The 17647-nt window shown below is 44.1% G+C and overlaps 1 protein-coding gene across 1 annotated transcript in view; it reads right to left on the bottom strand.

The window, feature by feature from the left end:
* Positions 1–17647, bottom strand: part of SNX24 (sorting nexin 24) — a 126968-nt gene that overhangs the window by 47824 nt on the left and 61497 nt on the right. The window contains exons 2-3 of the mRNA XM_083151585.1: positions 11002–11085; positions 4207–4311 (exon numbers count right to left, since the gene is read on the bottom strand). Coding sequence (XP_083007711.1) covers positions 4207–4311; positions 11002–11085 — 189 coding nt within the window. The remainder of the gene's footprint in view (positions 1–4206; positions 4312–11001; positions 11086–17647) is intronic.

Raw genomic sequence — 17647 nt, forward strand, 5'->3', positions numbered from 1 at the left:
ATATTATTTAACACAACGTTCAAAGTTTTTAATAAGAATCAAGAAAAGGCTTGGGTTTTCTGCCTGGATCAGATACCACTATATAGAAACATTTCAGCTTCGATGTATCCTCCTCACGGTGATGTGCTTTTAGCCTCCATTACCACAGAAAAAAACAAGAGAGACTGCTCTATGGGGAGAACAGATTCCAATTTTGTCTTCTATTTTTCTATTTAAACAGCATTACAAGGGCAATCAATACAGATAATTGCAAGAAAAAGTGGATCAGGCAATTTTTCAAATTTATCAAAGAAGAGAAACAAAAATGGTACGGAACTGCGGTAATTGAGTCAGTGTGCACCCTGTAACCTCGCCGTGAATTTAAAATGTTGTTTGAATGGATTATTTTAAGACGTTATGGGACGTTTAAAATATACAAAACTAAGACTAACATACAAATGAAAATAGATACATTAACCAATTCGATGTGGTTTAATATATTTTGCTTAGAGTGCAAGCTTAGGGCGAAACCGGCATAGTATGCCCCATTCTGTAGGGCAAGTATGCAAATGTGACTACAGCTGGGATGCAGAACATCCATGACCAAACAGACAACTATGTCCCGCCAGCTATACCATAAGAAAGCTGCCCAGAGCACCAGGATCTGAGGTGTGCCACCTAGTCTGCCACACAAAATGAAGATTCTTCTCTTAAAGCAGGTTGAAGCTGTGGATCTTCTAAGATGCCACTTCCACTTGAGGGGCTGGAAAATTGGTATTGGTGCAAGTGTGGGATTGGTTGGGGCAGTAGGTTGAAGTTTTTCCTAGGATGCCAAGAAGCCTTACACCAGGGGTAGCCAACTCCAGTCATTGAGAGCTGCCAACAGTTAACGTTTTCCATATCTCCTCACAGAATCACAAGTGAAGTAATTAGTTCCACCTGTGGATCTTTGAAAATATGTTCGTCAGTAAGGAGTGCACCTGTGAGGTGAGCTGGAAAACATGAACTGTTGGTAGCTCTCGAGGACTGGAGTTGGCTACCCCGGTCTTACACCATCCCCTGCTGAGGGAGAGGTCCAGGGGGCCAATTCTGTGCACAACATGGTTTTATGAAGGTGCAAAGTCAATTGCTTCTTTTGCTGTGCATCCAATTCAGAATCAGCCCTAATTAATGCATAGAATCTGGATGAGAATAGGGTTTTTAACACAGGTGACTGCAAAAACAAATTAAGTGGAAGTACAGGAGCAGGCAGTTTTGTACCTGGTGGAAGGGATCATGTTGGATGTTCTGCAGACCTAGAACTTGCAATACTGCCTCTTGTAAATATAATTGATATTAATTTCCAATGTAGGCTACGACATCCAGATTGACTGCCTTTATTTAGTTTATTAGTAGGGTTATAATCAGTTACTCTACATGTGACTATGAAGTGAGCTGATCAGCACCTAATAATTTTATTTTATTTATTTATTAGCAGTTTCTTATATAGCGCATACATATTACGCAGCGCTTTACAGAGAGAATATTTGAACATTCAGTCCCTGCCCTAGTGGAGCTTACACTCTATATTCCCTAACCACATGTACACACACACACACACCACACACACACACACACACACACACACAGACAGACACACACAGACATTCTAGGGTTAATTTTGTTGGGAGCCAATTAGCCTATCAGTATATTTTTGGATTGTGGGAGGAAACCCACGCAAACACGGGGAGAATATACAAACTCCGCACAGTTAGAGCCATGGTGGGAATCAAACCCATGACCTCAGCGCTGTGAGGCAAATAATAAAAGAGATCCTGGATATACATAAAATCTGAAAAGACTAAATACAGCAAATGTAGTGGCCCATGACGGCGATGCCTTCAAAAATATATTTAATGGTAAGATACATTAGTTAGTAAAATTGACTGCCAAAAAAAAAAAAAACTTCTTTGGACTGGAAATACTTGTATATAGACATTTGAAGATCGTAAATGACATGGTCAATTAAAAAAAGGGCGAGTGCTTGTGTGTGTGTCATGAGAAGGCCAAAAAATTCAAAATGTGCAAGTTTCGATTTATGCAAAATGGCATCTTATTGGACATCGGCTCTTAGGTGTGTTAGATCGCCAAGAGGATAACTCTGAGCTTCCGCTAATCTGGTGAAGAGAACCAAATAAATCCAAAAGCACATCTCTACAAAATATACAAATTGGGAAAAAGTACCCAGTGAGGAGGCTATGCCCAAGTGCTGTTACTACTAGTTAGTGCAGCATTCCACATTTTTAGAACAATGGGGAAGATGTATTAAACCTGCAGAAGAGATAAGCTGGAGATAAAGCACCAGCCAATGATGACAGTTGGGAGTTGATCGACTGGGGCTTTAACTTTATCTCCACGTTATCTCCAATTTAACTCTTCTCCAGGCAAAATACATCTGCCCTAATGTTTGACAAAGCTCCATCCTAGAGTAGGTTTAACCTGACAAACCAGATCTAACATTCTTGTACAAAACTGGCTCTAAAAATAATATTGTTATATGTATCTAACTGGCGCCACTAAAAGTTTAATATAGCTGTTGCAGACTAGTGTAAAAGCAGCTGCCATGTTTTAAAACTTTAAAAAGAAGGCCTTGGAAGCTGAATACAGTAGCTCAATTTACTAAATGTTTGAGAGTCCAGGCACAGCCCCATATAGTCAGACACACCAGCCCTTCTCATGCCAGAATGATCGACAACAATTGTCTTTGATATTAAAGCTGCAAATTTATTGCAAAACTAATAAGATCTGACTCCTCCCAACATTACAACTTTATACACAACCAAAAATGTATAAAATAATATACAAGAAAGGAAAAAAGGCACACAGTGATGCACAGATGCATAGAACAATACTCTGTAGAAAACCAAAAGTGCAGAATAGGGATTGCTAGTCCCGGGGCATTTTTTAAATCCCGGAATTCGGGATTGTATAATGCTCCATCCCGGGATTGGCTTCCCTAATAAAAAAAAATGCCCCAGCCACCCTGCATATTTACATGGCCGGGTGCAGGCGGAAGCTGGGCCGGGAGAGCGATGCAGTGCAGCTGCGGGCGGGAGGCGCAGTTGGGAGCCAGGAGGGCGGCTGGAAGCCAAGCCAGGACAGCGATGCAGGTAATGAGGCCTGTTCAGCGTGACCTCTGATCATGTCGCTCTGCTCAGAGCTGCATAGCCGAGGACAGGAGAAGCCAGGCAGCATCTGAGCAGGTGCTCAGATGCTGCCCGGCAATTTTGGGGCCAAATTGGCAACCCTAGTGAGGAAGTCCCAAAAAGCACTAGAGTAAAGTTGAAAAGAAGAAAAGGTAATACAAATGAAAATCTTTATAATTAAAAAACGATTCAAACAAACTGCAGAGCAGGTAGAGAGTTACTGGCTACATTTGATACTTGCTGTGATTAAGACACAGAGGGTAGCATCTAGGGTTTGTCGTACAATGCACTTCTTTTGCCATATCACACAGCCCTTATTACTCAGTTTGATGAGGATATGTGAAGCCATAGTGTAAGCGCTAGATAGCCATAAAGAGTAATGGGTTGTACACACGGTACAATCCAGCATGAGATTTTGAGTATATAGTCAAAAGTCGCATGCAGATCGCACAGGTTTTTTTTACCATTCGATCCCAGGACAGCACAAATTGAAACCCAGATAGACAGGGCAGCAATGACTATATAGTGCAAATCGAATGCAGATAGCAGGAATTGTAATTGTAAATACTGTAGCACATGAGTTAGCAAAGATTGTATAGCAAGTCGAATAGCAAAGGAATCTCACCGTGTGTAGACACCATAAGTTCCTTAAATAGAACAGGTTAGAATGTGAGAAATATTGTAAAAGTGTAAACATTGGATTGCTAAACACCTTAGATAAATCTAGTGTTCATTCTAGCACCCGCTATCTTTGAAAACCCATGCAGTTCCTCTTCCCTCCCTAGGGTGTCACTGTCTGCTGTAGTGCTTCTAGCACAGTATGGTCTGTATATCAGCACTGATATGCAAAGGCAAAGCAGACCTGTGCTAGAAACACCACAGCAGACAGTGACACCCCCCCAGGCAAGGAACAGGAACTGTATGGGTTGTCAAAGATAGAGGGAGGGTGCTAGAATGAACACTAAAATCTTTTAGGATCCTCAGGCCAAGGAAGTGAAGATAAATGATTGTAAGAAATTATCAAAACAGTAAGTTCTTGTACCTGTAAGTAGGATTCCAGGCCTTGCCGCCTCTGCGCCAGCACTTTAGGGATCCAGTTCCTCACATGTTTTGAGGGCATCTCTGGGGTTTTAATGCTTTTCTTTAGCTGGAGAATAAATAATGTGTATAAATTATATCACATGTTGTAACTCAATTTATACATTCAAATATTTAATACTATTATTAAAAAAATTAATACAAACCACCACCCAGGCTGAGAGTCTACCAGTCGAAATGGGGTTAAGTGCAGAGTACAACAGCTTATGCTCAACCAATAGATAAGCAGGGCATAGTTCAGCCTGCATTCCACAAATAGCATGGGGTCTCTTTCTGAAATGTATTCTAGTCATGAGAAACACATTCAGAACCCTGGACTACAGGCATTTCATTTGTTACATACAAAATGTAAAAGATACATCAATTTAGTAACTCACAATACAATCATATTGCTAGTGAATTTCGTTATGTTCTATTTGTTCCTGAAGAGTATCTAATAGCGGTAACACTGTTATCCCATGTCCCATTATGTAATAACTGAAAATAAAGAAGATTATGCAATTAGCCGTACTGCCCATCTTTGTGCAAATTTCTTCTCACTCAGGAGAGGGGTGCATGCAGCATGTGAATTAGCTCCAGGCCCGTTTATGTGGGCGCTAATTGTTTTAAAAGCAATTGAATCGCCCCCTTGGATAGAGATAAAGTGGAGCAGTTGCCCATAGCAACGTCAGTTTGTCCTAGCACAGCCTGTAGAGCGTTTGTTACAAGCCGATTGGTTGGCATGAAAAACTTCTCCATTTTATCCCTCTCCAAGATTTGAGAAATCTTCCCCAAGTGTTGTATTTACTCCCATTGTATCCACCCACATCCCCTACAGCAGGAATCAGGGAACCTTACCCTTTACCCCAAAATATATTTAGACACGCCGATGTTACCCCCTTGATTTGAGAGGAAGGAAATATCATAATTGTAATACACACTGTACCCCCAGCAATTGATGATATATCCTGATAGTATGTTACGCAACCTGGCAGCCATTGATGATGATGATGATGATTACCATGTATGGCTGTGTGTAGTACAAAATTTGTACCACACACAGCCATACATGGTAACCATCATCATCATCATCATCGGCTGCCAGGTTGTGGGCCAGATTATCTAGCTTCAAAAGTGATCAAATGGAGAGTGATAAACAGCCAGCCAATCAGCTCCTACCTGCCATGTCACAGACTGTGTCTGAAAAATGTCAGACAGGAGCGGATTGGCTGGCTGTTTATCACTATCCATTTGTTTCACTTTTGAAGCTTAGAGAATCTGGCCCACAGTGTGTTGTATACCAATTGATAATGTGACATCCAGGCAACTATTAGTGTCAGTATTTCAAGATGATATAGAGACCCTCTGTGCAATGTTTTCCCCCTAGACTAGAGATGGGTATACATTGACAGGAGCCTATAACCAGGCAAAGAAACTTGGCACCGCAGCAGCAGTACAGACTGTGTGCTGCCAAGATGGTGCAGCAACTAGTCGACTCTACTGAAGAAGCAGACAGACTTGGAGGTAGAGCCCGGGCATCACGCAGGGAAGCGTGTCATAAACAAGGGTCTGACGCACTGCGTCAGATCCTTGTACATTACAGTACTGTAACACATAAAGCCGGGCATGCATATAGAATCTACATATAGATTCTTTATGCAATGAAATTAAATGGGGGTAATGGAGAGATATAGCCGGGCATGCATATAGATTCATATGCATGCCCGGCTGTGGCTCGGCAGCGCGACCGTCCATCACCCCCAGGAATTTCATTTTTTACCCCATTTGGGCTGTAAGCCATCTCCACTTTGTCTTCTCTATAATATAATTGAGCTGTAAAAGGTAGTTACTGTACGTAGTTATGGGAATCTATATAATACTGCTTGTATTAGTCTTCACTTATGCAACCAGAATCCATATCAAGTCAGAAATGTACAAAAACAGTTTGAGAGACCAAAAACATTCATGAATAAATGACCTTTTTGCGTCATTAATGTGTACTTGGTTAGGTCTATCTACATTATAGTTCAGATATCCTAATGCATGACTGCTTTAACTCACCAGATGTTGGGTCCCCTATGTAACTGAAAGGACACAATCTTTTCCCTTAGTTATCAATACCATGGCAAAACACAAGCCCTTTTTTCTCCACTTTATAAATGTCTGAACCTTTCAAGGGGCCATCATCACAGCTGCTGGAGTCTCTGACCATGTGGGTGAGTGATGAATTACACTGGACGAAGAACATGAATCCTGAAAAAAATACAGGTGTCCTGCAGGACCAGGAAGGCTAGAAGATAAATTCTCCACGGATGATTCTCTGCCATTGATTAATTATGTCTACACTTTAATCTCTATTTGATTTCTTACTTTCTTTATTTGTTACCACTATGGTTTAACCAGTGGCTGCCCAACTACTGTACAACATACTACTACTAAAATGCACTTGGATGTGGGACTCTACGGTACTGGAACTCAGCTATACACAATAATACACAATCATTTTACATATGCCAATGAAGTATGTTAGGTTGCTTTGTATTAACACTGTGCGTGTCCAGTCCACATCCCTATTTACAGTGTATTTCTTACTGCCAAATCTGGAAGAAGCTCCTTACCATGTGATTGACTGACAAATCTATCTGAAGCTATCAACCTGTCCCTTTATTGTATTGTTTTCTGGATCCAGTATCACAAGCAAGGGCATTCAATGCATTCAGTCTACTTTCATCACAAATTCTGTTGCACCAATTAAAAAAAAAAAAACAACATACTGAGCCAGATGCACTAAGCTTCAAAAGTGATAAAATGGAGAGTGATAAACAGCCAACCAATCAGCTCCTGCTTGACATTTTTCAAACACAGTCTGTGACATGGCAGGTAGGAGCTGATTGGCTGGCTGTTTATCACTCTCCATTTTATCACTTTTGAAGCTTAGTGCATCTGGCCAAACTTTCTGCTGTCATTACAATGGTTCCCAGCATTTGAGTGCATATAACATCTCACAGCTATTGACTAGAATGAACCATCTGGATTTGCCATTACTTTCCTCAATAGGTGAACTCAAGGAATAATGTGACATGTAGATCTTATAATGAGAACAGGTTAGTTATAAATCAACCTCAAAGACAACCTATTGAAATAAATATTATTTGTCTTATGATCCACTCTATGGCCCTTATTCTAGTTGAATCGGCTGGATGCGTATTTCTGACAGGAACAGAGCGTTCTTAGCCCCGCCTACCGTACGGATCGCTCACACCGTCCATATGCGGTAAGACGCAGACCGAACAGACCGCGAGTGGATGTTTCATGTGACCACCTCCTCCATCTGTGGGAACCTCCCCCATCCTCCGATGGTCGCTGACCATCGGAATGATGGACTGAGTGGTCAGGCAAAACCGAGTGCTCAAGACTACTCGGACAATTTTCAGTATGAAAGCAGGGATATGGGCGGCCAGCTGACATCCGGCTATGTCAGCTGTCTGCCCCCCACACGTGTGTCACGGCCGCATTACCATACGTACGCCCAGCGTTTTCATGGGAACGCCCATGAAACGCTGGCGTACGCATATGGTAATGAGCCCAAACAGCCCTTCACGCCCCTCTCTCCACCCCCTGCTCGGATGGTTCCGTATGATCATTTTCTGCACGGAACTCACGCCGTGTTCATACGTGTGAGGCGTTCGCACATGCGCAGATACGCCTCTGCACATGCGCAAACACCAACCATTGGCCGTCCGTCCGCACTCGGAGCCATCCGACTCAATCAGAATAAGGGCCTAAATGTCATGTTTTCTATTACATATAAAGACCAAAATAAATACACCAAAGGTAAGGGGTAACTTATTTTTATGGTACTTGTGTACTAAAACGGCGCCCATCGCATCGCAGACCATAAGGCATGCGATGGGATGCGATGTTAGGCGATAGCAGGCGATGTTATACAATTTTAAATTGTATACCATCGCATTGTATGCCATTATATCGCATATAATTGTATAAGCACCCTAATGGGTTTTTCCATGTTAAAAGTGGCCCCTATAACATAATTAAACGTGATGAGTGCTTAGTATGTTAAAAGCACCCCCAACGACACCCCCACTATCAACGCCAACCCGAAGCGTGGCGAGCGCAGCGAGCCCGCGAGGGGCGGCGGTACGCTCCCTATGAACTTTTTTATAACCCCACTATCCACGTCGGCGTGGAGTTGATGTTATATAGTGTGGCGAGCGCAGCGAGACCCACAAAGGGGACGCGGAATACATGTAAAATTATACGCGTCCCCTCGCGGGGCTCGCTGTGGTCGCCACGCTTCGGGCTCGCCACACTATATAAGATCAACTCCACGCCGATGTGGATAGTGGAGGTATGAAAAGGTCATAGGCGCGTACCATTGCCCCTCGCGGGCTCGGTACGATCACCAGGCTTCGGGTTGGCGTTCATAGTGGGGGTGGCGTGGGGGTGCATTTAACATTTTAAGCCCCCATTAGGGTGCTTATACAATTAAACATCATTTAGGGGGCTTATACAATTTAAAAGCGCATCGCTGTGCATCTGGTGTATGCCATGCGATGGCATGCGATTATATGTCGTGCGACCTAATATCGTGGGCGCCGTGATAATACACAAGTACCATTTTTATGTAAACATTTACCTAAAGTGGCATTTCAGCAAGTTATTTTAGGGAAAGGCCACCTGTAATCAGCACAATTGTGTTTTGTGCCATGTGTAGGAACGAAATATGGCCGCTAGGTCCACATGGTGAAATGGTCAACATTGCAAAGGTCAACAGTCAGGTCGACATTGCTTTTTCATGTGTTTTGCTTAGTGACATGTGCAGACAGGCAGTATTTAATGCCCTATCATCCATTGGGACATGGAGGGAGAATAGACCGAAGCATGGCAAGCGCACGTGGTGCACTTTTCTGTGTCCACGTCGACTGTGTTGACATTAAGGGGGGGGGGGGAATTACGCGAAAAACCAATGTTGACCTCTTGACTGCCGACCGTATGTGTCGACCTTTTGACCCTGTCAACCTTTTTCAGGTGTCGACTACAGGCCAGTCGACCTTAATAGTGTAGAACCAATACCCAAGATCCATACCCAAAGTAACAGTTGATGAGGAAAAAAAAAGACATGAAGCAGCCCATACACACTGCTTCGTGGGCGTGCTTTCCGTGCTGTACTAGCACGGATCAAATCGCATTGCATTGCATGTGCACACGTTGTGCATGCAATGCGATGCGATTTGATGAGAACTAGGTACAAAACATATGTGCAAGCACATACTTTTTGTACTGTGCGATGAGGTGCGCGGGAGCGCGCACCTCAAAGCACACATCGGGTCAGCTCTCATAGCAGCGTGTATGGGCTGCTTGAGTCCTTCAGGTTCAACCTACAGTATATTTCATTTCCTGATCTTCTAATTTTTTTTTTTTAAATACACCCAGGAGACGTTGTTAGTTATTTCTACCAAATATCTGTCTAACCCTTTCATAAATACATCCATTGAGTCTCCCATCGCACCCTTTTCTGGCAGAATATTCCATATCTACACTGCCCTTACTGTATAGATTCCTTTCCTTCGCAAGGTATGAAACGTTCTCTCCTCTAACCTTAGAGCAGCCGTTCCCAACCTTTTTTCTCTCCCGTGACCCTTGATTAGTCTTTTCATTTATGAGTACCCCTCCTCTCAATTCGAAATATCCGCAGCACTTCCGAGTGGATTGGAAGTGAGCGCTATGCATGTCCTTATAGTAAGGAATAGTGGAGGAGTAGTGTGCGGTGAATCAATTTTGTTGCTTCTCTGAACCATTTCCAGTTCCAAGATATCTTTTTTTCTGGAGTACAATACTGAACACTGTATTCTAGATTAGGCTGCACCAATGATTCATACAGTGGCAATATTACACTGTCTTCCTTTGCCTCTATGCCCCTTTTTATGCATGCTAATACCTTATTGGCCTTAGCTGCTGCTCCTTTACATTGCATACTACAGCTTAGTCTATACATGTCCTTTTAAGTCTACACTCAGAATGGTTAAAAAAAAGAACCTTATTCAGGGTGCCAGTCACTAGAGCCCCAGGTGGAGCCATGCTGCAGTTTTCCCAGTGGATTCATGATTTTTATCATACTCCTGGACACTGAAATTTTATTTTAATTTTAAAATAAAAATTAAATGTTCTGCAACTTACTACCAAATGCAAAGTACAGCTTTTTTATGGCATATTAATATGTAGGGGCAATCAAGCTGTTATTGTCACAAGAGTCAGCCCATCAATGACAGCTCTGTGGTGTACCTGATGTGCTGGGTGTGGTACAGGGGTCCAACAGTTGGGATCCCGACAGCCATTAGCCTGATGTCGGGATCCTGACTGTCCGGACTCAGACAGCATGGTGAGTGCAACTAAGCCTCTTGCAGGCTAGCTGCGCTCGACACACTGCAGGCACGGTGGCTCGCTACGCTCGCCATCTACGTGGACCCCCACGAGGGAAAATAGCAGGTGGCCGTCAGGAACCCGGCTGTCAGTGTTTTGACAGTCGGGAAAATGCCTGTCGGAATACCGACTGTTGGGACCCCGTCCGGCACCCAATGTGCTTGGGAACATTTGATTAGGGTCTCAGCTGTGTCACACAAAACTACAGCAACCAAATGACAAGCAACTTTTGTACTGCCAATGTAGACACACGAGATGACATCGGTATAGTAAAACAAGCAAAGGCATGCATCGCTGCTGGACAAGAATTAGGCATTACCTTTTTATGGAGTGCATGGAATTCACTGTACCGCTTCTCAACAAAATGTCTTCTTCCATTCACTAACACTTCTATTCTAAATACCTGAAAATAAAAAAGTCAATTAAATATCTAATTTACATTAGATGTCAATATATTATACAGTTTGTGTCTGTGTGCGTTTTAACACAGTATTATAAAATGTCATAGCATTTAATGGATATATATTACACTTACACACACACCTATCTATATTTATCTACAGTTTCTTATATAGTGCAGCAAATTCCGTTGCGCTTTACAACTGGAAACAATGATACTGGGTATTTACACACTTAAAGGTAGGATCTGTCTATATCTATCCATATAGCAAGGTAGCCAGTGGCAATCCATTAATTACTATCAAAAAGACTTATTAATAATACTTTAATAAGTTACTTTTTCCATTCAGCTTTAGGAGTTAACATTTTAAGTATTTTTTAATAAATTAGGGACCTTTAAACAGTAATTTTAACATAAAAGTTATGGGATTCAAGTTCAAGTCCAGACCACAAAAAAAATATCTGCCTCCATTGTGTGGAGTCAGCTGGTGTTTTAATCGTGATGTAGATGGTAAGGCAAATATTTCAAATCCAAAGTTCACTTGTATAAAAAAAATGCACAATGTATGTGACAGGTTAAATTTCACTGTAACTTGCATATTCCTCTCCAGCAATCTGAGGGAACTACCTACTGTTTATAATGTACACTTATAATGTGCTAAAATGTCTTTTCTATATGTGACATGTATGACAGAATGTGCTGATTCCGGTAACCACTGCAAGGTTAAAGGGCCAGAAAAGCGGGCACTCCAGGCTCTCTAATTAGTAGGCCACAATATAGGATGTCACTGACATGCAGGTCAGGAGGTGAGGGATAACAACAGATGACAAGTTACACAGAAGGGGTCTTACAAAAAAATGAATAAAAGGAAAGCTAGAATGTTGGAAACCTATGATATAATAACCCTATAAAAAAGTGACAAGTATTTCAGCATCCCTCACATAACAAGCCGTCAATCGTCTGTAACCCTAGCCACAGTGAGCTGTCCTAAATTTCCCTATTAAATCCAGCAAGTCACAGCAAACAGTTTCTGCAATTATATTCCTATGCCCGGTGGCCTATGCTTCCCTCTCACCTCAATGGAAAGGATTTTGCTCACATTGTACAGAAACAGATTAAATTGATCAGAGAAGACAAAAAGCACTTTTTAGTGTACGAAGGCATGCATGCAATCACTACAAGCTGGACAGGGGAGAGTTGGCATGGGGGCATGAAATTGAGAAGACATTTACCTTCCACTGAGAGGAGAATCTGATTTAGGTTAGTGGAATAGAATGATTAAAACCGTGAGGGTGTAAGTTAGCAAATGGAAGCCTGGAACTGGAGAAACTACTGGCCATACAACCAGAGGCGAATCAGTAATAGGTCCTGGTACAGCAATGGGATGGAGAGATAACTCATCCAGAAAAGTGAAGAATCAGAAGTACGTTTTTGCTGCTAGATTAACAATGCACAAGTTACATCTGCCCCACCAGCAGTGCACATGGTTCTGCCCATTTAAGAAGGAATTTGCCTCTGCGAGTGAACTAGATGAACTTAAAGTAAATAAGGGCCATAGGGCGGGATGTACTAAAGGGAAAATGCGGTAAAACGGGGGTTTTTCCACATTTTCCTATTTACCCTTAACCTGTCCGCCCCGTTTTTGCTTGGCAGGGTATCACCACCCAGAGGGTGGCGATACCCTATGGGCTTCTATCGCCGCCCAACGTCCGCGCGCCCCCCCCCGTCCTCCTGATCGCCTCCGCCCCCAGTAGGTGTCACAGCCGGCAGGACATCTGGCAGCAAGGGGAGGAGGAGACGCAGGGGGACACTGGCAGCCGCCGGGAAGTCTCCGTCACCGCAACCCGATGCTGGCCGCATGTGTTAGTACATATGCGGCAGCATCGTGGCGGCTGTCAGGCGAAGGGCGGAGATGTATATTAATACATCCCGCCCATAGTCTGCAACTGAGTCTCTGAATCTGTGGAAGAATTTCTAGAATGTAGCAGCTGTAGCCTTTTCCTAACACAATTTATTTTCTTCTCTGTTTATCGCACCTGTCAAACTAACTCCGGTGACCCAAGATAAGCTCAGTGCGGACAGAAGCCTCCGGTGGAGCAGAAGGGCAGACAGGTTCCAAACTATGGAGGTTATTCTAGTAGACTCACAAAGCTGCAAATTTTGCAGCTTTGCCAGTCCTCTAAAAACGCCATCCGGCCCGCTCGCATGCCAAATATCCCCGCAAGCATGCAAATGAATGTTTAGCATAAACATCGATTCCCAGCCCTGTGTGTGGGGATCTAAGGGGATGTGTGCTCACAGATCTAAGACACCTCTCTGGTGTCAGAGATGCGGGCTCCCTGTACGGGAAGAGGGTGGGCAACTGACATCCGCTGACATCAGCTGCCCGCCCCCCCCACCACGGGCAAATTTCCATGGGAATGACCACGGCCCTCCTCCCCCCACCCGCACTGCTGTGTGCAAGCGGCCGGTGTATAATCAATTTGCCGTGCCCGCTCACACAAAGCGGCTGCACATGCGCATAAAAGTTTATGTGCAGGCGGTAAACATCACTCTCCTATGCACAAAATACTCCAACCAAACCTGACTTTGTCTGAATTGCCTCACTAATTTTTAATCTTTTTGTTGTTGGTACTGAATATTGTGCTACTTCTTGCCATTTAAAATCTAATTCTAGAATGTGAACTGTCCCAATATTTGCAAATACTGCATTCTAATTTTTGGGAAATTATTTTTCTAAGTAAAATTTGTCCACAATGCCAGATGATCTGTCTGCAGGCATATTGGAATGTCCATGGACTGGGGAGAAAAAAAGAACGTCCTCTCAATTTTAAAACCATAATGAGATGCAAATACACAAAACATAGACAGGAGTGAATAAATAGGGTGAAATTTAATAGGATGAGAGATTCAGAAAGTGAAAGATTTGGTAAGAAATCTCCAGCAATAATTTGTACTTCAAAATCAAACTTGTATTGCAGTGTAAAGGGGCCTACACACATGCCGATATTAAAGCATTTTCTAAGCGACTTTGCTTAGTTTGGCAAAGTCGCTGAGAAAACGCCCCTACATCGGTGTGTAGGGGTTATAGCGACAGCGATGCGCGTCGCTATCGCTGGCTGAGATTGATGAGCAGTGTCCAGCTCGCTCTGTGTGCTGAGCGACAGAGGCGTAGAACTGCCTGACTTAGCATTGCTTAAGTCGTTGGCAGAAATCGCCATGTGTTTAGGCCCCTTAAATGATTGCCGCTTAAAAAAGACTGAAGATTTCTTACTAACTATCTCACTTTCTGAATCTCTCATCCTATTAAATTTCACCCATAGTAGTTCTTAAGGGCCCTACATACACAGAGATTTGTGCCAGAGATTCATAACGGGAGATTCAGCATGAGAGATTTCTCTTAAACTGAATTTTTCAGATAATGAGCCACAAACACACAGATTTGTGCCAGAGATTCATAATGGCAGATTCAGCATGAGAGATTTCAAATCTCTCACAGAAACTTCAGGGGAATAAAAAATAGTATTCAAATGTAAATAAGGGGTTGGAATAAAGCCTGGGGGAGTGTCACCTGTCATTGGTGGCAAACTGGTATGGGACCCCCACAATGGGGAATATTACATTCGTTGGTGGCACAATGGGCACAGTGCTTGTGCCACTTGCGGGCTCTAGTGCAATGCGCACAGGATGGCGCATTGCACCAGACCTGCTGTCATTCACATGCAATTTGGGCATTTTTTCAGCGATTCATAGCCATAGTACTGTCACTGCCCTCAGTGACCGTACCCCCCTCTCCATCCCTCAGTGGCTGTAACCCCATCCTCCCCTGCATTCTACAGCAGCCCTCAGTAGCAGCTGACCTTACCACTGGTGTCCTCCTCCTCCTCACATGGCTTGCTGGGCAGGCACCCTCCCCCCCCCCCCCCCCTTACCCCTGCCAGTGTGGGACAGGATATTCTTTAAACTTTGGAGTTATGGTGTAAAATAAGTGAAGTTTGCCAGAGATGTGCACTTATGTTCCTGTTAGGTGTCCGAGCACACTGCTTTATTGTCACTTCTGAATTAAAGGGACCGGGCTGGTAGGCAGCTGTGGCACTACTAGTCCCAGCTCACCAGGACAGCTGTTAGGTGTCCGAGCACAATGACACCTGTAGTCCTGCAACAGCTAGAGAGCTGTGTGCTCGCTTAACACTGATGTAGATGGATCCTCTGAGAAGCAACGTACTTCTGCGGCTTCCCCCACTCTCCCTCCCGCCGAGGCACTTCAGTCCTGGCCGCTTCCCTGCTCTCCCTCCCGCCGAGGCACTTCAGTCCTGGCCGCTTCCTCCCGCCGAGGCAGAGCTCCAATAGGGAATAAAGCCCACACAGTGTCAGCAAGTGAAACCTGCAGCCTCAGACAGCTCAGCCGCACTCAAGTGGGCACCCTGCTTAGAGCGACATATTCATTACTGGCAGCAAGCAGAGTCTCTACTCTAGCTAGTGCAGAGGCTCCGTTCGCTGCCAGTAATAAATGCGCGTCACTCCGAGCGGTGTGCCCGCTGTAAGTGCAGCTGTGCTGATCTGAGGTTCCACTTGCTGGCAGTAATAAACATGTGTCGTTCGGAGCGGGGTGGCTGCTGGAAGTGCGGCCGAGCTGACCTGACTGAGGCTGCATCAGCAAGGGTCGTGGGAGTGGGTGCAAAGCCTCCCAATGCAGCGCCGCTGAGTCACCCCTAGGCATTGCGGTGAGAGACGGGTGGTGGGTCATTGGGGGCGTTGTCCAGCGGGTCAACGGGGCGGCGTCGTGGGACATCAGGGCGGCATCCAGCTTCGCTCAGAAGGCCCTGCTCATCTGCCCGAGGCCACACACATGGGAGATGAGCAGGAGCTTTTGAGCGAATGCTCTGAATTGACGGACGGTTCCATTCTGAATCCTGGGCAGATTCAGAACGGCGGGGGCGCGCATGTAAATCGCTGTGTGGGCTATACACACAGCGATTTACATGCGTTTTCAGGGATTTTCTGAGTGATTTGTTAAAATCGCTCAGAAAATGCCTGAAAATTGTGCTGTGTGTGGGGCCCATTATTCTGAGAGGCACAACTATCACAAAACACTCTAATTTACATCACAGTATGGTTTCCGATAGGTACTGAGGAAATGCCATAAACAAGAACTATTTCCTCAAGGACCTCTACTCCCTACACTCTGAAACCACCTATAAAATTGAGTGGTTTCAGGACTTACCTTTTTGTTCTCTTACCCAAAGTGTAGTAACATAGTTGCCTAGAGTCCAGCAACACCAACAGTCTGCACAGCCTGGACACTGAACACGTAATGCTGTGAGACACTCCTTTTCCCTCCCCTATAGCCTGCATTCACGGTGTAACAATCTCAGCCATCCTTTATCTTCCAACATCACTTCTGAAGGTCTGCATTAAAACCCCAAAACTCAGGATCATCATGTGGCCTCAACTCACCTTTGCCATGAGAACACCTGGACCAGGCCCACCACCCCTACGGCTGAGAACACCAGGACTTCCCCCATCAGTGTGCATGTTTTTTCTCCCCCCACCCCCACCCCCCCGCCTGAAGCATACATCTACCTCACCATGTGCTTTTCCTATAATGTGTACCTCCGCAGATTGTACACCCTGCTAGCTCTGACCTATGCAGTGCACCAAGCTGGTTGCCTCAGATGGTATCTCTGCGGGCAGGATGTGGGTCACGTGGCTGTTTCTGTGCAGGGTTCATCATACTACTACTACACAAGTATTTGCCTTCCAATATATGCATTGGGTCCTTCTATGGCTCGCCTACCACAGTGTAACCTTCGTAGTGCACACACCATGGCTCCCTTATCTAGTACACTTCTGGATGGGATGAAAAATACATGGACATGAGTATACATTGAAATCACCCAGTTTGGGTAATTTCTTTTAAGGGTAATCTATTCCACCCAGGGTAATCCTATGCAGAGCGCCTAAAAGGGCTGCCACACCTGGCTTGTCAGGGTGGAGTACACAACCCATGGAAGTTTTTATCCAAAATGCTGCACCAATCCTGCATTATGCTTACTGTGTCCTCAAGGGTTTCTTTTGTTTGTGACTGTACTATCTATATCCTCTGTATTATGTGCATTGTTTTTTAATGTCTGTAAAGCGCCTTAAGTCCTGTTGGAGAAAGTGCGCTATATAAATTAAACTTACTTACTAGAATATTTTCCTTGGCCGATCTGAGATTTGGGAAGGGGCTGATTCTGCATTTGATCAAAGTTAATTTCTGAATCTGGTGGAGATTTATTCAGATGTTGAAAGAAAGCCTTTGCTCTATGTTTATGAACAAGTTTGTCTACAACACAAGTTAATCAAACTCTGTCCTCAGGACCCCACACAGTTCCTGTTTTCCAAGTCACCTGTGGATTTTCAAAATGTGACAGTTGGGTATACACAGGGTTCCTGCCGGGTGACCTGGAAACATGAACTGTGGGTCTGAGGACCAAGTTAAGAACCACTGGTCTACAACAATGCTGTGCTTTACACTGAAAACTTAGAATATGTGCTTGAATTTGTTCACTGGATCAGTCGA

Source organism: Crinia signifera, chromosome 1, assembly GCF_055691185.1.
Source record: "Crinia signifera chromosome 1, ASM5569118v1, whole genome shotgun sequence".
Taxonomy (NCBI): Eukaryota; Metazoa; Chordata; class Amphibia; order Anura; family Myobatrachidae; genus Crinia; species Crinia signifera.